The sequence below is a fragment of the Garra rufa genome, chromosome 11 (assembly GCF_049309525.1).
Source record: "Garra rufa chromosome 11, GarRuf1.0, whole genome shotgun sequence".
In the NCBI taxonomy this organism is placed as follows: domain Eukaryota; kingdom Metazoa; phylum Chordata; class Actinopteri; order Cypriniformes; family Cyprinidae; genus Garra; species Garra rufa.
In genome coordinates this window covers 11,091,271-11,114,551 of record NC_133371.1, presented here as the reverse complement: position 1 = coordinate 11,114,551, position 23,281 = coordinate 11,091,271, and the positions used below count along the sequence as shown (strand labels likewise).

Genomic DNA, 23,281 nt, shown 5'->3' with positions numbered 1-23,281 from the left:
GTGATGATGCACGCTATCATGCGACTCTTCACAACGAAAAAATACGTGCAAAGTGGAATGAAGTGGCGATCAGGCAAAGCCAGCTCCGCACTATCAGCACTGAAGCACAGTTTGTTCAGGTTAGTTTAGGTTTAGTGAATCGTACGCGTTGCATTACATCTCACATCCAAACGTCACATGTCTTTATGGGTTGTGTGTAAAGCACGCACAGATTCTGGAAAACAACTGTGAATGAACCAAATCAAACAACTCCGGAACAAATCATGGGACACATTATCCGTGTATTTACCAGAATGGCAGTGTGAAAGAGGCTGAAGCTGACGTGCCACTGGTCTCTTATATTCACGTTGTTCTGAAGCCTGTGCAATGATGTAGTTTCGACATCTATCGACTGAATAGCGTTTTCTCGACTTGTTTTCGTGTTGTTGTTGCTTAGCAATTTTATGGACACGATATTGTCTGGGTTTGACAAAAGGAGGGTGGGACAGTGGTTGGTGACTGAAGGCGGTGACTGAGTAGATCGGACGTCACATCTGTACGGAAGTCACAGCGGCTCGTGAAAATGAACAGCTACTTTAAGCAGGCTGTGTGCAGTTTACTGTGGATTGACTGTTTTGAAACTCATATGGTAGTTAGATAGCCCCTAGACCTCAGCTATCATGAAATTTTTTTTTGATTTTGACAATATGGGACCTTTAAACTAATTTCCAATTCTTATACAGTCACAACATGACTTTAAAGACTGAATATAACATGTTGTTTAATAAGTAAATAGGTTTAAATTTGATTTCATGCTAAATTTAAGAATAAAGCTTAATGTGTTAGGCTATCAAAACAGTATATTTTAAATAGTTAATTTTTGTATGTGGGCAAATGTGGTGTCGAAATGATCATTTATGGTTACAACAGCATCCCACATGTGGTATATGTTCATTAGGTAAAAGACAACCTGAGATATTCCTTGTACTGATGAAAAATAAAGTGAAAGACTATTGATTTACTGTTTCTGTTTATGTTCTGCACATATAAATGTACAAACACCATAGTGGACTGCTGTCCAGAGATGATGTGTCAGGTTGATGACTCTAATGATAATTACCAGATTGGATGCAGTCCTTCCACGCTTACTATTATCTAATAAGCTGCAGACTAATCACGACCACAGTCACTAACATAGGCTATAAATATAAACCAATACATGAGCGAATGAGGCGATTCAGCAAAGAGTGCATTCATGAGTCTTTCGCCTTCTCCCCAGGCAGTCTAATTAAACTAAAGTCGGCTCTAAAAGATTTCCAATGGTTCATTCTCCATGAGCGGAGCTCTGGAACGCTTCCTGGTGCTTCAGCAAAACTTCTTTAATCCAGTCTACATCTGCAGCATTCAATATGTAAGCAATACTAAAGCAAGGCTCAATAATTACAACACTATACAAAGCGGTTAGTTACATTCCATACGTTTTTGGTTATTTGAAAGTTTGCAAACTGTGAGGATCATCCAGTGTTTACTCACAAATAAGCCGTAATAGTAACCATTAACAGCAGACACCTGACAAAATTCAGGTCTTACTAAACATTTTGCCACAAAGACGCATTCTAAAGGGCCGTTCACAAATATGTTTTTTTTTTTTTTGTTTCCATTCTAATGCACTGCTTTTCCATTGTTAGCATCTTGTGTAGTGTCTCACACAAGCGCCAGTCATCATTGTCAGTTTCAAAAGAGTGGACCAATCAGAATAGCCCAGAGGCGGGGCTAGCACTGCAAGCTTTTGTTTAAAGTAGCAAGATGGCATGGTGTTTTATCTGATGGAAATATGTCGAAAGCTGTGTCAGGATACCCTGAATTATTTAACATTTTCTACAGCAATTATCACTAATAGATCCTGAAGAGAAATATTTTCATTGCATCACGTCTCAAAAGTACATCTCGAGACCCTCGCATTCTGCGCACCACTTTTTAAAAAAACACTGAGCATTTTTAGACACTGTGTGAATGGCTCCTTACATTGAACTCTGTCAACTATTTACAACCGACAACAGCTGATAAAACAGCACACTCAAAATAAAAACTAAAGGAAATTAGACCTTTCGAGTTCACTTAGTACAACTAACCTCATAGATTATCACAGGAAATGATCATTACTTAGTGAACATTGCTCTTAGTGAAAGTGGTCAATATTTAACAGTTCAATTATGTGGTTTTATCAGTAAGGCAATGAACGTGTGTTAGTAAAGTGCAGAGGTACTTAACTTCATGGCTACAAATGAATAAATAAGTTATATAATTTGGATTAATTTAATTATGTGAGAAGACTGAAACTGTAGAGTGCTATCAGAGACACAAAATTAGCAAAGTTATGTTGGGAACTGGTTATCTAGGGGGAAGCTCAGTTTTAAGCAGTTTTGTGGTCATTACAGCCAAACCACTTGACCTCAAAAGACTTCGAATGACCAATTATAATCATAATAAGTCAAGGGGCTGTACGTTTCCCATACATGCTATTCTTTTAAGATCTATGTGATTTCCGCACCATTCATTTTATTGCCAAAATTATTGTTTTCAAACTAGTTTCTCATCCACTCCTGCTGTTTTCCATTAGTTATGCAAACACAAAGTCTGACTCAACTTCAAACCATATGTTAAGCCAAGTATAGCTGTTTTTGCATTTTAATCTTGGGAGAAAGTATTCGAAAGAAAAAAAAGAAAAAAAGGAAGATGGCCAAAACCTCCTTAATGTTTTAAAACAAAAAACAACATAATCAGTTCAACATTTTCAAAGTACAACAAAAAGAGAACAAAATGAAAGTCCAAAAAAAACAACACATTTTCTTGGACAAAACACAGCACATTTTTAATACTCCATCTTCTGGTTTCACAGACATGGCTTACGCCTAGTCCAAGACTAAAATGTAAGTCTGAGGTGTTTCAACTGAAAGAAACCTGCACTGACTTATCTTAAAATATATTATTGCTTTTGTTTTGTCTGAAGATGCACACAAGTAATGTTTTTTTTTTTAAAGCACATTTTTTAAAAATGACTTAAATGTCCTAATTGAACTACGGCCTAATCCTGGCTTAGTCTAAGCTCTGTCTATGAAACCAGGCCCATATGTGTATAAATCCTACTACATTATTTGTAGACTTATAAAGTCAAAATCAATTTTCAGTCTGGCTTTCAACAATCTGACAAAGACTGTATTTACATCACAATCTGAAGAAAGAAAGAAAAAAATGAAAGAAATAAAAAAGAAAAAAAAAGAAAGAAAAATATATTTCTTCTTATAAACAAAAGCACTGCCTTGAAAAAAAAACAACAAAAATTGAACTGCAGGTTAAATAACATGAACATGCAAACTTCATATTTCAACAGCCGTCTTTTTGACTTTGTGCAAATCTGATTAAAGTTAAATCAACTTAAGTCATTTAAACTCAAGTTAAATCAACTAATTTTGATTGTAATAAGTTTAATGACTTGTAGTTTTAAGCTGATTTAACTTAAGGCAGCTGCTGAACTTAAGTTTTTAAGTTGAAACTGGTGAAAACTTTTTACAGTGTATTTAGATAGAACAGCAATGAACTACATAAAATCCAATTTCTGCAAATCTGTTTCGAGCTGCATTCATATGTGGTTTGGAATCCTATTCAAGTCGCATTCCTGTAAATTAATTTCTGTCTGACCAGTCCGATTAGATTTAGTGTAGATTTTTCACATTCTCATTCCACATAAAACGTAAAGACGCCAGAGTTTTTTTTCATAGAAAACATGCCAGACATCTTTGACTTTGCAAAAACACTTGTTAATGCAAAGTCAAGTGGAAAAAGACACTATACTGCTAGAATACGCACCTCTTTGAAACATGTTGTAAGTAGGGATGTGCGGGTCTAGTCGACTAAACGGTACAGCTCCTACTAACACGGTCCACACAACACTGTGTGGACAGTCAGTTATTCAAATCAGATTCCATTCGAATATGGACAAAATCGGATTTGGGCTGACGTCTAAACAAGCCTACAGTGTATCGCAACTGATCATATCTGAATTGTGTGTCCTAGGGCTGGGTGATTTTTCCGATTTTAGCGATTAATTCGAATTTAATGTTTTGCCACAATTTATTTTTTAGAAATCGAGGAATCTGGAATTTGATTAGAAATATTACCAAACACTAGAATTAGTCACGTCGACAATATGCCAATGATAACAGTAAAGAGAAAAGAACGACCCAAGCAGCTTTCAGCCAATCATGGTGACAGGCTGAAAGCTGCTGTTCATTGTTTTTACAGAATGTAAAGTGCATGTGTGGTTCACTTGGAATAGAATTGTCTTTAACTAGAGGTTTAATAAAGAAAAAAGTTATTTTAATCATGTTGTAGTTACATTTTCAAGTTGACTACTTAAAAATCGAAAAAAAAAAAAAGAATGATATTTCATATTTTTGGCCATATAGCCCAGCCCTACTGTGTCCATTATGGTGCGTATACTAGCAGTAAGGGGTGTGAAATATAACGATTTTTGATTGTGGACGATTAAAATGTCTCCATGATCTGCTTTTAAATAAATATTGTAGTATCATGCTACAGTGTGCCTCCGTCTCAATATACTGTACAACACGACACTGCACTTATTCGTATTCGCAATCACAAAAGTACATTATTTTCATGTGCTTTAAAGCCTTGCTGGTAAATAACATTATTTTGTCCGCGCGCTGTTCTAGCATGCGCTTCATGAGCACGTAAACCTGAAGCGCGTCAAGCAGCACCTGACAGGACTATCTTCTGATAACTCATCTGATTCGCTAATACTGTCAAAAACGCACAAGGATTGGTTATGTCTAAAGTGAAAGTAAACAGTTGAGAGAAAACGGATGCGTACCTGAATATTAGATGCGTGCAGCTCTTAAAGCGACAGAGCTAAACATGATGCCGATTGTCAATAAAGGAACAGGTTACCCAAAAATTGAGTCAACTCACATGTTGTCCTAAATCTCTATTAATTTTTTTCTTGCGCTGAACACAAAAGAGGATATTTTGAAGAATGTGGATAACAGTAGCTGGTCCCCACTGACTTTGATAGTGGGAAAAAAATTAATAAAATACTATGGAAGTAACTGGGGACCAGCAACTGTTTGGTTACCCACATTATTCAAAATAAGGTTTATGTTCAACATGTTTTGTTTAAAAAAAAAAAAAAAAAAAAAAAAACAACTCAAGAATAAGTAAATGACAGAATTGTCATTTTTGCGTGATACTATGTTAAAACACAAAGGAAAATCACTCACTGCTCTCGACTGAAGAACTTTAATACAGTTGCTTAAAAAAATGCTACTGATAAATACACCTAAAGTACCTGAAAATTAAAGCACTGTTTGTCTGTTTGTATATTATGTGTATTTGTAACATCTAGACGATCTTTGTTCTTATTTTTTAATAACAAAGATAAAATAATGACAGATTTTTATGTTCGCCCACTTTGGCCTAAATATCTGTCATCCTTTTGTTACCTTGTGAGGTTTTGGTTTTAAAATAGTTTGGCTGTTTGGCTGCTCAGACAACTTGTAAAATAGTGAAACCATCATGACAAAGAATCATGATAAAATTGTGAATCGTGGTATTTCTGGAAAAAAAAAAAATTGTGATACGATATTTTTGCAATATCGCCCACTCCTACTAGCAGTATATTGTCTTTTTCCACTTGACTTCCACTTCGCAACACTTGCAAAGACGTCTGGCATGTTTTTAACAAAAACATCTGACGTGTAAACGTTTCATGTGGCGTGACAACATAAAAAAGCTGCGCTATAACCCATCTGTCCGGTAAAACTTAAAAGGATTTCCACAAAATGTGATTTGAATAGGATTCCAAACCACACATGAAACGTAGCTCGAAACAGATTTGCAAAAATCAGATTCTATATAGCTCGGTGCCGTTCAGCTAATTTAAATATGATTGGATTTGGACAAAAATCTAATTTGGGCTGACAGTCTGAACAAGGCTTGTGTAGTACTGAATTGTGGAGTTTTGCCACCATTACTGTGCACAGGATTTTTTAATGCGGGCCTGAAATCAAGTCTTGATGATACACTGGAGCCACTGAGCATAGGCCCGTCAATTAACACTATAATAACTAGAAAACAACAGCATCAGTGGTGCACTGCTCAATCATAAGTAGGGTTGTTCCGATTCCGATACTAGTATCGGAAATGCCGCCGATACCACAAAAAAAATCTAGCATCGGAATCGGCGAGTACTTGAACCCACGTACTGATCCGATACCATTTTCTTAAGATATAAGCTATTCCCGCTAGCAAATCGGAAGCCAGTTCTTCTTCGTGGCTCAGAATGCAAACAGTGTTGCCACTGTACAAGCAACCACTGTTTAGAGCAGCGAAGAAGAAATACAAATGTGCTAGCAGTTTGTCCGCTGTTTGGCAGTATCTCAGACTGGACCAACCAGCCAGTAAAACGGCGGTATGTCTCATATGTAGGGCTTTATGATTTCCGCGATGCGGAAAACACGGACGGAATCGCGGAATCCAGTCAAAATGGAATTTACAGTTTAACGCGGAACGTCATGGAATTTGTCAAAGTTTGATGCGTTAATCAAAGGTAGTTCATTACACTTAAATCAAATCGTGATATGAACTAATATTAAGCCGAAAACCGACTGTTTAAATATGAAATAATGCGTGGTTCTGTGTTAATGAATTGTACAGGCGCGTGGTTTGTTTACTCCTTGTACTGAAGCGCGCGGGACACTTGCGGTAATATTAAAGGGCTCCAGACTGTGACCATTTTTTCTGCCAGTGTTACTAATTTTCGTGAGCGGTCACACTGGCGTGACCACCGCGTTGTTCAACTCATAAGCTCTGCCATTTCTGTTTCAGATAAGAAACATAAAATGGCACGCGAAACGAAAGTGAAACTAACACGACACGTTTGAGCTGCTCAGTGCTGACCACTTGGACTGCAATGCAAACAAACTTGCACAAACCCCGAACAGCTTTATTCGGGAGCCAACGTTGATTTTGCAACACTGTTACTGCTGCGAGATCCAGTGAGGAGCATTTGAAAATGCCGCACAATGAATAAGGTTGCTGCGAGATCTAGTGAGAATCTTTCAAATTCTGGCCAAAATTCTCTGTTATAAACAGGGCTGATGTACCTCAGAAAACCAGATTAGTAATACTAACTATATAAAAAAATATTACTGTCAAATGTACGTCATATAATAAAAATACTCTAGTTCACTGTATGTTTGTTTTATTAAGGAATAAGTCTGAAGCACACCATAAAATAATTTATTAGTATTATCTACAGCTGTATATACGATTACACACCCAGGTATCGGATTAGTACTCGGTATCGGCCGATACCCCGAGCCCAGGTATCGGAATCGGTATCGGGAAGGAAAAAGGGGTATCGGAACATCTCTAATCATAAGTTACTTTCATTACAGTTAGTTACTACAGCCTAAAGTTTGCTGGCTAGCTATGTCTTTGTCACACAAATGCATAGAGGACAGCTTTTCAGCAAGTGGGTACAGTTTCAGAGAGCCACTGCAGACTGCTTATTTTTTCAAGATTTTAATCACTTATTTTATGTACTTGGCATTTTTAATCATTTTAATCATTTAAAATTGTCTGGGTGGTTAATACATTTTTCAGTGGTGTGACTAACTCAGAACACATTAATATGCTTTACACTGACATAAATATTCATAAGTTAAGGGTTCATCTCTACTTTTGATTCATTCATGAAAAATCTGCCACCTTCTTAGACAAATCATTCTGTAAATTCCATTTTCATGAATGGATTCCGTGATTCTGTCCTGCATCTTGGAAATCATAGAGCCCTACATTTGACAGCTAAGACTAAATCATGTAATATAACTACTGAAAAACATTTTAAAAGGTGTAAAAGTTGCTGACCATACATTTCCAGTATACGAGCGTGTGTTTTATGGATATGAGGGCTGTGTCAGACTGGGCAGAGCCTGTTCAGGGCAGTGAACGTGCTCCATGTACTCTGTGTACAGCATGTCCTTGGAAAAGCATTAGCTTTTTAATCTCTGCGTAGGTAAATACTCCCTGAGAGAGAAAGACACAGTAAGAGTCTTCCCAAAATGGGAAAACAGCATCAAACACTCCTTAAAATTTCCAAACGCACGCAGATAAATGCCATCTCTTTTCACATGTTGACAGCTGAGTCCTTCAGCAGTGTCACAGAAGGCAGAGCGGCGCTGGCATTGAGCATAGGATGAAATCATTCATCCGAGTCATGAAGTGTCTTCTAAGAACCGAAAAGCAGGCATGCTTTTATAGTTCAGCCTTCGTCTTTTTACCAAATTTGCACAGCTATTTGGACACGCCATCTGGGTAGGTTTCATAACCTGAAAAAACATCCAAAAGTGCGTGCATGTGTTTACCACTTCCAGGTTCCAGATCTAGAAGATAAACAGACCTGCATAGTGGTGACGTTTCAGCATGGTACATTATAAAATGTTACCTTGATAAAGATTAACCACAACAATAAAGCCTCAGTATCTCCTTCCCTAACGCAACATCCACCATGTATACAAATCATGGCATCACGAGAGTGGGGGTGAATCAGTGAGGAACTATCCATCAGCAAACAGCAGTTGGGGAAACCTGTGGTCTGCATTCCTCTGAATGGTTTCTTTCCAAAAGCACCGTTGGAGAACACTTACTGAAGTGTGCTGCTGAGCTGGCCAGACGTCTAAATTAAAGACTGCTCATTCAGATTAAAACTCATTACACTTAGATCAATAAACAGAGAGCAGTACTGCGGTACACAATCCTAGAAAAACATACAGTTTAACATGAGTTGAAAGGGATAGTTCACACAAATTTAACATTCTGTCGTCATTTACTCAAACGCGTGTAGATCCAAACCTTTCTGACTTTTTCTTTTAGTGCTTTCAACCAAACAGCTAAACAAAGAAACTAATTTACAGGGTTCTGCACTTACTTTTTTTTTTTTTTTACTTTTAACTTAAAAATATTAGGAACACAGTCAAAATTTTAGGAGCACCTTCTTAAAACTCCTTAAAGTGACTTACAGGGGAATTTTACCTTTGTTTTCTTTTCTTTTATTAAAATTATTACATTTTTAAGAAATATATATATTTTAAGCTTTTAAAATTTCTAATTACCAATCAAAAAAAGTTCAAACGAAATAAGTATTCAAATTAATTTGTACTACAGAGGTGGCACAGGAGAACACAAAAGTGGCTTGTAGGTGCATTTTCATGTTTAATGAGGCTCAGAAGTGGCATGAGTGCAATCAAATTCATAAATTTATGTTAAGATTAATGTTTTAAATATAACATTTTGAATACAGAAATATTAAATAACTTAAATCACTGAAAAGATACTTTAAAAATGAAACTATATCTGCCAGCAGGTGGTGGCAAGACACTGATTTAATTACTGAATCATTTCATTCATTTGATTCGTTCGAATGGCTGATTCATTCAGGAATAAAGCAAGTGATTGTCTTTTTGAATGGGAAATTAAATCATTGACTTACTAGATTCACTTAAAAACGCACATTCATTCATGAACGAAACACCGCTGTGTTTGAATGGAGATGCGCGGCTCAATTGTGACTTGATTCAGACCAGTTTTGATGACGATATAGAGCAAAATCAGGCAATAGCCTCTTAATATTAACTTCTTGTTTATTGAACTGTTGTATTAAATCAATATCTCATTTAAAAACTCCCTTAAAAGCTGTCACTCATCTTAGTTCATTGTGATCTTACAAAGTACCATTATAATCAATGAAGCGCTCTACACTGCACAATGAATCTCTTATTTACACTCTCCCTACACTTTGTTTATGAAAGGATTTGTGAGAGATGTCTGTGATACATTACTCAACGCTGCAAAAACACATAAAAACCGTTGAAGCATCCCCTCATCAACACAAATATGCTGATCGGTTCAGTCGCACATTGTGCTCCTAAATATTTTTTCATGGTCGCACGCTGTAGTTTTTAGTCGCAAATGCGACTGAAATGGTCGCACTGTTGAGCCATAATTAAAAAAAAATGCCAAAGATTGGCCGATGTATCAGCTTTGGAGAAATTACAAACAACCACTAGTTTTAGTTAAAGGGTCATATGATGCTGCTAAAAAGATCATATTTTTTGTATTTGTTGTAATGCAATGCGTTTATGCAGTTTGAGGTATAAAAAAACATTATTTTCCACATACTGTACATTATTGTTGCTCCTCTCTGCCCCTTTTTACAAAATTCATCGTTGATGAAAACCGAGGTGTTCTCTGATTGGCCAGCTCATGAGTTGTGATTGGCCAAATACGTCAAGCCCCTTACCGTGCCATTTCTTGGCGCAACAAGGCAGAAACAATAAAACCCATTATAAACTAGGTATTTGTTGCATCCAGTGGGGACGTAACTACTGATTATAATAACTCACTGTCATTTTTACACGTTGCGTTGCGCCACGCCGAAACATAACACCATGCTTGCATTTGCGATCATAGAACGAGAAACAACTCTACAGCACTACTCTACACTGCTCAAAACTCGCGCTTGAATAGTCAGTACTGAATTCGTTAAATATGAAAACGTACTTACAGGTCATCAGTCAGAAGCACAGACTGTCCTTGCAACATTGGAACTTCCCCACTTTATAGCCTTAACCCTTTGTGTACAGCTGGCATTGTAAGCTGCTCTCCCAGGATCAGGAAACAGTCCTCCGTGAAATGCACATCACCCACTCGAATATTTGCATTGTACTGTTCCGGAACAGTGTTGTAAATATAACTAAACCACTGATTTCTAATTGTGTCCTCATTTGAAAGGCCCAAGTACTTTCGCTTTGGTAAAGAAAAAATGAAGCTCCACAACATGGCGGCTGCAACACTACTACAGCTGGTAAAAGTTTCGCCTTCTTTCTTTCCATATACATATGGGTGGTGTTATGCTAATCTACTCACCTAGTGACGTGGACAAGTGGGGCGTGTTTGAACGAGCCGTTTAAGGGAGGTGTGGCTGAGTCTTAACTTTTATAATGTCTTTTTGGTTTTGAGACTTTAAGTTTTGCAACTTTACAGATCTTATCTATGCACAAACAGCTGGTAACACTCCGAAGACAAAGGAAAACATCATATGACCCCTTTAACACTGACTTCCATTGGATGTTCAAGTCACTTTTCAAAATATCGCCTTTTATGTTCCATAAAAGAAAGCAAGTGATTCTGATATGGAAAGACATGAGTGTCAGTAAATGACGACAACTCTGATTTTGAGATAAACCATTTCTTTAAAAGTTATAAGTCTGTTGAGAAAGAAATCAGATCACAGAGAAAATAAACAAGGACTACTAAAGTCAGAATGCAGCATGCAAATGCATAACATCTGAAATGATATTATCTCCAGTAACCTAATTGCAAAACATTACATAACTTTTATGTAATCAGCTAAAACAATACATCAAGTCAATCAACTTCATTAACTAAAGTAGTTGTCAGCATGGTTCAAAAAGCTCAATTCTTTGCACATCTTGTTATTTAACCGCTGTCCCGCTAACCGATTCATTCAAATGCATACTTATAACACAAGCAGACAACTAATGCCAGAGCAGCAAACAGCAGTGAAATAGAAAAGCTTGTAAACTGTAAAAAGACATTCTGAATATACTGCAGCCCTTTTTTTTTTTTATTTCTAAGCAGGTGTGTTTCTTACTTACGAACGATAACTGTTTAACAAAATCAGCACATTTTCACAAAACCTACTGGTTTTGAAGGTCATTCTCAGGTATGTTAAATACATCTTGATAATAATTCAGAACACAAAAAGTCAGCAGTTAAAGCCAACCATAGAATATCGATTGCCAGTGTAAATGAACTGTGCCACTATACTGTGAAATGCATCCTTGAAATTCTCAGGAAGAGTCTACTTGGCTGCACTGCAGCCTTTGAATATTAACTGCATAATTTATTTATGTTTGTAGAAGATTAATAAGTGAGGTAACAAAGCCAGAGGCCACTTCAATCCAGCTCAAACCACATACAACAATTAACAAAAACAATCAATACCAAGTTATGCAACTAAAACATTCACAATTTTCCACACCTAAAATATCAAATTGTTAAAAGTTTAGAGTATAACCTTGCACATTACGCAAGATTATAAAAATGAATCCTTCAGGCAGGATGTTAATTAGGTCTAGTTTAAACAGATTCGTGGAGTGCGATTGCTCAAACTTCAAACTGTAAAGTACAGCAAGCCCTGGTCTTCCTCAGAGCAAAGATAATGGCAGCTCCTTTAAACTGTGCACTGCGGTTTGATAAGGATGATATGTAAACAAAATCTAAATGTTGGCAATTAACATGAGGTGCTGTCAGAAGACAGAATTAAGCCCCCTCAGGGTACAGACGCAACACTTGCACACTTGAGCAAGACTGCATGCTGTCCTTCTTCTCCATCAAACAAGCCCAGACATTGCTATGTTCATTTTCTCTCAGCTCAAGGCATGAGATAAAATCTACCAGACAAGCCAGTTTTCATAATGAGCGTTTCTTCATCAATGAGCATTTTTGGCACTACTGACACACAAATTTATCCACCAACAACGTCCAACATTGGTTTAAATTCTTCACACATCACGGGTCTCATACTTCATCTCAAGCAAGTGCACACTTACAGTCAAGCCCAAAATTATTCATACCCCTGGCAAATTCTGACTTAAAGTTACTTTTATTCAACCAGCAAGTGTTTTTTTTATTAGAAATGACACAGACGTCTCCCAGAAGATAAGGCGATGTACAAGAGGCATCATTGTGGAAAAAAATATTACTAATCTTTTATTTACATTTGAACAAAAAGTGGCATGTCCAAAATTATTCATACCCTTCTCAATAATCAATAGAAAAGCTTAATTGACTATTACAGCAATAAAACGCTTCCTATAATTGCTGACCAGCTTTTTGCATGACTCCACTGGTATTTTTGCCCATTTATCTTTAGCAATGAGCTCCAACTCTTTCAGGTTGAAGGGTCTCCTTCCCATCACCCTGATCTTTAGCTCCCTCCACAGATTCTCAATTGGATTCAAGTCAGGACTCTGGCTGGGCCACTGCAAAATGTTAATGTTTTTGTCTGCTAACCATTTCTTCACCACTTTTTCTGTGTGTTTTGGGTTGCTGTGGTGCTGACATGTCCACTGGTGACCAAGGCCAAGTTTCTCTGCAGACTGCCTGATGTTGTTGTTGAGAATTTTGATGTATTGCTCCTTTTTCATGGTGCTGTTTACTGTGATTAGGTTCCCTGGGTCCACCGGCTGAAAAACACCCCAAAAACATTAGGTCCTTAATACTTTGCACTGTAGCCAATGGAACATTTAGATATGGTCTTATTAAGGTCTGATTTGTGAGCAGCCACAATGCGCAGCCGCAGGTCCTCAGTGAGCTCCTTTGTCTTAGCCAAGACTGTCCACAAACCAACAGCAGAGAGCTTCTGTTTTTCACCTGTTGAGTTGATTAAAACAGCTGTTCCCAATGAATCAGGGTAATTAGGATGCTTTAGAACAGCTTGAACTATTTGGAATGGTATAGAACTTTGGATTTTCCCATAGACTGTGACTGTTTGCAAAGGGTATGAATATTTTTGGACATGACACTTTTTGTTCAAATGTAAATAAAAGCTGAGAATTTTTTTTTTTTCACAGTGATGCCTCTTGTACATCGTCTTATTATCTTTTGGGAGAAGCCTGTGTCATTTCCTGTCAAAAAAAAAAAAAAAAAAAAACTAGCTGGTTGAATAAAAGTAACTTTAATTCAGAATTTGCCAGGGGTATGAATAATTTCGGGCTTGACTGTATGCCGTAGATAGAACATAAACTTCTCCAAAATCTTTATTAGGATAAATGAGGCATCCAAAATAAAATAAATCCTAAACATTTTTTAAAATTAACATTTTTTTTTCTAGTTATGCCAATCAATAAAAGACTGGTAGCAACTAAATCACAAACAACTGGAAAATTCGAAAACATTGGTTTAGGACAAGAGTAAACGCATAAGAAAACTGTGGTAAAAAGTTCTCAAGGACATTATAATGTGACCGTACTACAACAAAACAAAAAAGTTGTATTTCTGTTTAACCCCTTGATATAAAACGGTCTAAAGTTGAACAAAACACTGAGATATTCCTTGAAAAGTGCTGAAACTATAATAAAGCTTCAATGTTTCAGACTAAGCGAAAATTACTCCCAAAGCCGAAGTACCACAAACCAAATGAGACTGTGTCATGAATTACAATCTCTTAAGCCTCCCAATAACTCACAGACCAACAAAGCATAAAAAAAGAAAGCAATCTTCTTTTTCTCTTACCTCTCTGAAATCATTGCTATTGCAGGTTGCAGTGACAGCAAAAGTCAGGCTTTTACAATGCAGAAGGCCAATCGCTTGGGCTTGTCAAAGGACGCAATTTGTTCGTATTGAGGAAATGCTTTAATTCAATGACTTGATCAGCCACATTTTTTTTGTTTGAAAAGAGCAAACCAACCAGTCTGATTAGCTTGTTAAACAGCCTGAAATTAAAGCATAACAGAAATAACACGATTACACAACTAAAGCGTTAAAGGTTTTTTATTGGCATTGATCCTTCCATGAAGAACCTTCAACATCCATGGAACCTTTTAATTGCACAAAAGGGTCTTTAGTGTGGGAAAACAGTTCTTTAGATTATAAAAAAAATGGTCCTTTTAAGAACTGTTTACTGAAAGGTTCTTTGGGGAACCCAAAATTGTTCTTCTATGGCATTACTGGGAAAACTGCCCTTTGAAGCCCTTTTGCGAGTTTTTGAAAACGATACCACTGTCATCTTTTTACATACACCTTTCAGAATCTGAAAAAAATGTTAATTATTTTGCCAAAATAAGAGGGATCATATGCATGTTATTTTTTCTGAATTTCACATAAAAGATGTTTACATATAGTCCACGAGGCATAATGGTTAAATTTATTAAAGGTGCCATAGAATGCATTTATACAATATTTTAAATTATTCTCTGATATCTACATAGAAGGTATATGGCTTAGGAAAGGGCAAAAAATCTCCAGAAATGGTTTTACAGGTCCATTTACAACCCTAGGATTTGCTCCTACAATGAAATGCTCTGTTATTTGGAAGCTTCATGAATATTAATGAGCTCTGCTCTGATTGGCTGTTTCACAGAGCTCAATAGCTCGCACATGGATAAAAATATATATTTAATTAGGAGCTCTAGCCGATTTTAATATGCGTTTTGTTGAATCTTCTGTTTTGAATCGCGGATATATTAATCTGATTACTGTGATGCATGTGCTCTGTGTAAAGTTACAATGCAGATACACAAGTACTTACCAATCAAGTTGAGCTGCTTGTCAGTGATTCTCCAGATCTGTAAATCATTCGCCATCATCAGGCAGTTATTTCTCCATCATTCACCATCATCAGCGCACTCATCTCTCTGTTTATGTGGTAAGTGAAATCCTATATATAGCAATGTAACAGGCTAGCGTTAGCATTAAGCTAACCGTGTCCCTTGAGTGACTCGCCTTGTTTAACTGAGGTGCTGACGTTACCGATGATTGGGCGATGCAAATGTTGGAGGCGTAACTATTAACGATCCCGGGGAAGTTGCATAACAGACCTGTTATGTTGGAATTGGCCTATTTTTCGGTGGTCTTTTGCAAATACTAGATTTATATAAGAAGGAGGAAACAGTGGTGTTTGAAACTCATGGTATGTCATGTCCATGTACTGAACTGTTATTATTTAACTATGCCAAGGTAAATTCAGTTTTCCATTCTATGGCACCTTTAAAGTTTACGTACATCCTTAATACTGTGTTGTTACCTGAATGATCCACAGCTGTTTTTGTTTAGTTTAGTGATAGTTGTTCATGAGTCCCTTGTTTGTCCTGAACAGTTCAAATGCCTGCTGTTCTTCAGAAAAATCCTTCAAGTCCCACAATTCTTTGGGTTTTTCAGCATTTTTGTGTATTTGAACCCTTTCCAACAATGACTGTATTACTTTTCACACCGAGGACAACTGAGGGACTCATATGCAATTATTACAGAAGGTTTAAATGCTCACTGATGCTTCAAAAGGAAACACAATGCATTAAGAGCCGGGGGTGAAATGTTTTGAACAAAACGAAGATGTGTAATTTTTTTCTTATTTTGCCTAAATATCGTATTTTTTTTTATTTAGTACTGCCCTTCAGAAGTTACTTGCATGTTTCCCAGAAGACAAAATAAGTTAAATGAAAGCAGTTTTTTTTAAGAAACTTGCTTTTACAAAAAAACTGAAATGTGACTTTTCATAAGATGTCTTCATTTGAATATATTTATATAGTCTTTCATTAAAAAAAAAACTATTCAAAATATTCCATCTTTAATGGTTGAGTATATTTATAGTACAAACCCTTAATGAGAGAAAAAATAAATAAATCACTATACTAAAATAAAATAATCCCAGTCCTAATATGAGTCTCTCAGTTGTCCTTAGTGTGAAAAGATGGATCTCAAAACATACAGTCATTGTTGAAAAAAGGTTCAAATGAACCAAAATTCTGAAAAAACAACAAATCTGTGTGACCTGAAGTACTTTTCTGAAGAACAGCAGGCAGTTTAACTGTTCAGGACAAACAAGGTACTCATGAACAAATATCACTCAACAAAAAAAACACAGCTGTGGACCATTCAGGAGGTAACAACACAGTATTAAGAATCAAGCGTATGTAAACTTTTGAATGGGGTCATTTTTATAAATTCAACTATTATTTTGTCTTTATGGACTATAGGTAAATGTCTTTTATGTTAAATATCTTATTCAAGTCAGTACTAAATAAATAACATGCATTTTGTATGATCCCTTCTATTTTGGTAAAATAATTACCATTTTGCAGATTCTGCAAGGTGTATGTAAACTTTTGACCTCAACTGTATGTGCACAGATGTTCTATAGATGTTCTTTACAAAGTGGCATCATCAACTACTGACCTGGCATGAATAATACAGTGTTTTTTTGTTTCGACAATGTTCTCATCTGTACGTGAAACTTTTCAAGAATGCAAAAAAAAAAAAAATCTAAATTTTTTATACACTGTTGACTTGTAAATGTACCCTAATGCTTTCCCAAAGTAATAATACAACAAATATCATTAATAAAAACTTAAACTTAAATAATAAAAAAGGTGTACTGTCAGCTCTGCATGAAGGTCCTCGGAGGCCACTAGCAAACATAAGTGGGGCTCTCTAAGTAACATCTGAGCGATACGTTCCAAAATAGATCTTCACACCACCTCATGCCAGTGGACCTCAAAGTCATTCACACAGCAGTGCCATGGTCAATGGGGGCCACTGTGTGTGTTAAGAGAGAGAAAAACACACCCACGCCAGCCATGCCCTTTCCCTAGCTAAGACACATCAAAAAGCACCTAAATGAAAACATCATCAGCGTGAAGCAAGCCTCTTGAATATCTTGGTTTATGAGGTTATAAAACAATAGGAGCAATGCAGCATGTTAACATCATTTCCAACATTAAATAAGAACAAAAGAAAGTCTATAAATAAATTAGATTCATTGGAAAACATTTGGTAAAATTGCAATCGATTTGCAATTTGAGTGATACCTGTCCTAAAGAAGTCTCAGGAGTGTCTAAAAACAAATCCAGGATGTAAATTGGATTGAGAAAATTATCAGCCATATATTTTACCCAAGAAATGTTATTTTGTCACATAAATGTATGCAATGAAATCTTGTGATAATGCCAAAAATAAATTGTAAATTATACAGCTACAACAACTCCATAAATTCATAAAGATAGGTCTATAGAAATGGCATACAACGCAAACCATAATAAAATGAAACAAAAAAAGCAATACAAATGCTGAATAAAACTGTAAAAATATTAAGGCGAGACACTGCAGGTGAATAGGATAAAATAAATAAATAATAGTTATCACCTTACTTACTCCGTTGATTGATTACATTGATAATTTGAAAAACATTTTGTATTACAAGTTTTCTAAAATGTTAGGTTTTAATATGCAAATGAGGCATTATTTAATGAAATATGTATATATTTGGATACATTTCTAGTACAAAAATCTAAACCCTGGATGAAGTCAGTTTCAAAGTTACTGTTTACTTTTGACATATTAGAGTCAAATGTTTTTTACAGAAGGAATTTTGGGCATCTCATTTTGTCACTCCATAATTCAGAAAATAAGCAGAGAACAATATATTTTTTACAGATTTTTGGGGAATAAAATTTTGTATAAAACAAGCAAATTACATATGAACAAATCCCTCTGTAAAAAACTTCAGAACATAGACAAGAATAAAAACTTAAAGTTTGGTGTGTGTAAGCGCTACTGAAGTTGAGGTTTATGACTCAGTTTAGAAGAAAAAAAACTCATTTTGAGAAAACGGCCTTTAAAAATATGCATTGTATTTGAAATCTATTAACACAAATAGATAAAGTGCTATAAAAGAAACACTTAACGTTGTCTTTTGGATGTTTTCTTTCCACTAGTCTGAAAAAAACACTTTATGAAAAACCAAAAAGCCCAAAATCTCAAACTTTTTTTAAACTGTACTTTTAATCACGTACATGTAGGCTTGGTGAGCATAAGAGACAAAAACTTTTTCTTTTTTTTTTAAAGTTCTTACAAGTCATCACTGCAAACACAACTAAATAAAAGAGAACAAACAGCTTGGTTTCTAATCAGAACCACTGGCTCTTTCATGGCTCTCTCTCAAGTCATTAATAGGAGACACACAAAGAAAGTAGTTTGTCCCTGAGAGCAAAACTTTGGATCACAGGAAATGGTGTAGGAAACCAAGCTACAAAAGTGGGAAGTTCAGCCTCAGAATATAAGGAAATTATAGAGCGTACAGTACAGGCAGGTGACTTAAACTACTTCCTCATACCTAAATAACAACAGAACAATGTGTGACTGTGAAACAAGTCCAGCCAACACCTGTGATATAAAAAGCTTCCCCTAATCATCGTCAACGACAAAAAGACTATTAAAAAGCAAGTAAAAGAAAAGGAAAAACTGTGAGGAAAAAAAAAATGCAACTAAAAAAGGCAACTATGTGAATGTCTTCAACAGAGTATGGAATAAATATTAATATCACATTCAGAATCAGAACAGGGATTACTCATGTAAGCAATTCAACTAACTATTACAATTCACCCCTAGCTATTATAAGTACAGTATTTGCAAGGACAGTCCCACAGAAGCGTCCCAGCACACCATGCCCTGCTCAAAGGCACAATGGTGGCAGAGCAGGATTGGGATCACTGGAACTCTAGGGACAACATTACTTGGAAATGAACCAGCAACCTTTGTGCTTGCTAACCAGATCCTTAAACATTAGGCTATTACCACAAATAGGCTGGAATAGCTGGATCTGAATCCTTTAAAATGCACATAAACTGTACACCCGTGCAATTCCAAACTCTCTTTTCCATACCACCTGATTAGACAATATATCGAATTAATAAACATTACTAATGAGACTGTGTTACACCAAATCCATCAATACACACACACACACACACACACACACACACACACACACATATATGTGACCCTGGACCACAAAACCAGTCATAAGGGTCATTTAAAAAAAATAGATTTATACATCAGCAGAATAAATAGGCTTTCCATTGATGCATGGTTTGTTAGGATAGGACAATATTTGGCTGAGATACAACTATTTGAAATGTGGAATCTAAGGGTGCAAAAAAATTCTAAATATTGAGAAAATCACTTTTAAAGTTGTCCAAATGATGTACAAAATATACATTTTGATATATTTATGGTAGGAAACTCACAAAATATCTTCATAGCACATGATTTTTACTTGAAGGAACACTCAACTATTTTTGGAAATAGGCTCATTCTCCAACTCCCCCCTCAAGTTAATAAGTTAATTTTTACCGTTTTGAAATCCATTCAGCCGTTCTCCTGTTCTGGCGATATCATTTTTAGCATAGCTTAGCATAGACCATTGAATCCTATTAGACCAATATCATCGCGTTCAAAAATGACCAATGAGTTTCGGTATTGGTCCTATTTAAAACTTGACTCTTCTGTAGTTATATCGTGTACTAAGACCAGCGGAAAATGTAAAGATGCGATTTTCTAGGCTGATAAGATTAGGAACTACACTCCCATTCCGGTGTAACAGTCAAGGAAGTTTGCTGCCGTAGCATGGACGCAGCAGGCGCAGTAATATCACGCAGCACATAACTGGGAACTAATTTCAGGTGCTGCGTGATATTACTGCGTCTGCTGCGTCCATGTTACGGCAGCAAACTTCCTTGACTATTACACCGGAATGGGAGTGTAGTTCCTAATCTTATCGGCCCAAAAAATTGCATGTTTAAATTTTCCGCCAGTCTTATATATCTATATAACTGCAGAAGAGTCAAGTTTTAAATAGGACAAATACCGAAACTCATTGGTTCTTTTTGAACGCGATGCTATTGGTCTAATAGGATTCAATGGTAAGCTATGCTAAAAGTGATTTGGATGGATTTCAAAACAGTAAAACTCAACTTATTAACTCGGGGGGAGTTGGAGAATGAGCCTATTTCCCAAACAAGCGGAGTGTTCTTTTAATATCCTAATCATTTTGGCATAAAGGAAACATTGATCATTTTGACCCATACAATGTATTTTTGGCTATTGCTACAAATACACCCGTGCTATTTAAGACTGGTTTTGTGGTCCAGGGGAAAATATAATCAAGACAAAACTGAGGACTAATAAATGACCCCGATACCAGTTAGTTAAAGGTTAAGCTCAAGTCTCAAGTTTCTTTCAACAAACTTTTAAAGGTGACTAACCTGTGTTTGAAGTAGACTAGAAACAATAACTACATAACAAATATTTTTAAATGTCAAATTTTCCAAGCGCCTTTATAAAGTGCCGAAGTAAACAAACAGCAGCTGTCAGACAAAACACTGTTTATTGTGTCTCAACAGCAGCATTGTTTCACTTTACGAGCTTCCACAGACACAAAAACATGCAACACCTTGACCAGCGCGATATACACAAAGGAGATTCACTGCAGGGTAAATGGAGACACACCTCGAAAACCTTTGGCCTAGAAAGCAAAGAACATGCTGTTATATTTTTGCTGGCTCAAAAACATCTTACACATCGCAGCCAAACAAGCAGAACAACGTGTGGTACTAGATCTCTCTGTTTTCCAAGAGATGAACCGGTACTCTATCTACAAGACGCTGATATCTGCTTTACGCTACAGCGTCTGGAAGAGTTCGAGAGGTTTCTCCATATCTCTGAGACAACTGCCCGAGACTCAGATGGATCGCAACGGATCTCAGCAGTTGTTATGGAGCCGATGACTGACCCTGGAGGACTTACAGATCAAATGTCACTTGGATCACGGGAGGCTTTCAGGAAAAGGCCTAAATTGCTCAGAGCGTAACAGGTAACAGAAGCCACGTTCAAAGCCTTGGCTTTAACTCAGCAGGGACAGAATAGTTTGGAACACAATTACGCAAAGCTTTTATAGCGGAGCAACAATGCAAGCTGCAGGAGATGAACTCTGAACTTGATATTTGATGGTTCAAAAGTGATAAAGTCTTACCGTGTCTCCAAGGGTCCTTCGGCTCAACCGCACCCGAGACGATGTCTTCATCTGACGGAAAGGTCACCCTTTTGGAGCCATGCTTAACCCCAGTTGCACTCCCTGGCGTCGTAGCCGCCGAAACAGTCTCTGAGGGCGCATCCTCACTGCGTTCTTCCAAAGGTTGCTGTGAATGCAGTTCTATGACAGTTTCTGATGTTAGAGAGACTTCACAACTAGAGGCACTTTCCTCATTTTGAGTCTGGGCCACTGGCTCGAAATCCAAAACGCCATTTTCATCTAGACTTAAATCCACACCGATATCCATCTCACCATCATCATCTTCATCCCCACCCCCATCTCCAACAGCGCATTTGCTCACGAGTGGTTCCTCAATCTTGTTTATATTCTGTTGCGAATCGCCCACGGAACCATTAACAGGGTCGGCTGACAGCGCAATGGAGCCGTTGTTTTTACTATGCAGTGCTTTGAGCTCAGTGGAATCGTCTTTTAACCTGGTCAGGACGGAAGCGTCCCCCTGCTCTCTATCCACCTGCAGGAGGTCATCATGAGGAAGGATTTTGTCCATGGAGTGTGATATAGTGTTGTCAGACACATTGCACAAATCTATAGCATTGCACAAATCTACAGCTTGTTCCTCGCAATTCATTTTCTCATTTCCAGGGAGCTGGAGCACACACCACTACCAGTCACGCACTAAAATCCAACACAAAGTAGTTCAATGCTCTCAAACCCAGGGAGAAACAGTAACACTTCAATATCTCCTTAGTAAATGCATCACACGTTAAAAAGTTCACATCATAGCTTACCTCATTTATGCACCTAAATACACCTCGCTTCATTCATACGGTCGCTGTGTTGATTTAAAGAGTTGCATAAGGCAATTCACTGTGTCCTATGTCTGAAGTCTTTTCTGTAGCAATCCTGTGCTCCAAACAAAATTGTAAACACCTACAACATCTTTCAAAGTCAGTCTGATTTAGTTTTAGTCACATTAAAACAGAGTATGGCACATGCACATAATGTTGAAACATTGTGTTCTGAGGTGCCTGTCCACTATCAATACTGCGGCTTTCCTCTCATCGTGTTCAAGAATAAGTCAGATGTGTTTAGATGTGAAACATTAGAGTATAAAAACCAGGCGTGGGATGATGAAGATGACGATGATGATTATGCTTTCTTCACTGGCCTGCTCTCTAACAGCAAGACGACTAAAGTACTAAAACTGACTTTTTTAGCCAACGGTCTAAAGTGCAATAACATGTGTAACGCTCCAGTCGTGTCTTTAAGCTGTCAAGACGAGGAATCCTGCACTGTCACTTTCCGTGTCGCAGTGAACACAAATAAAAACAGGCGTCACACTCCGGAGCGCGCTCTCATCCACAAAAACCGCCACCAACGGCCTCGTTTGCTTCGTGTAAACACTCTATTCCGGCCGCCTCGTATGAATGATGTTTAACAGATCGCCAAAACGCACGGACAGCAGAAAAAGAGAAAAATATTGGCCCCGGCGTAGCTCCAGTCCGGACCGACCGTGTGTGTGTCTGTTGACTGTTCGGAGATACGTCATCAACCCGGGATGGAAACGCAATGGAGATTTCAGCCGCCGCACTT

At 37.0% G+C, this 23,281-nt stretch overlaps 1 protein-coding gene across 2 annotated transcripts in view; it reads right to left on the bottom strand.

Annotated features, from left to right (window-relative positions):
* Nucleotides 1-23,218, bottom strand: part of ppp1r37 (protein phosphatase 1, regulatory subunit 37) — a 76,736-nt gene extending 53,518 nt beyond the window's left edge. The window contains exons 1-2 of one of the 2 annotated variants that reach the window (XM_073850470.1): nt 22,477-23,218; nt 21,668-22,363 (exon numbers count right to left, since the gene is read on the bottom strand). In XM_073850470.1, the coding sequence (XP_073706571.1) occupies nt 21,668-22,316 (649 nt within the window). In that variant the 5' untranslated portion in view covers nt 22,317-22,363; nt 22,477-23,218. Of the gene's footprint in view, nt 1-21,667 lie in introns of both variants that reach the window. The other variant, XM_073850469.1, reaches the window with a different exon arrangement.
* Between the last annotated feature and the right edge of the window lie 63 nt (nt 23,219-23,281).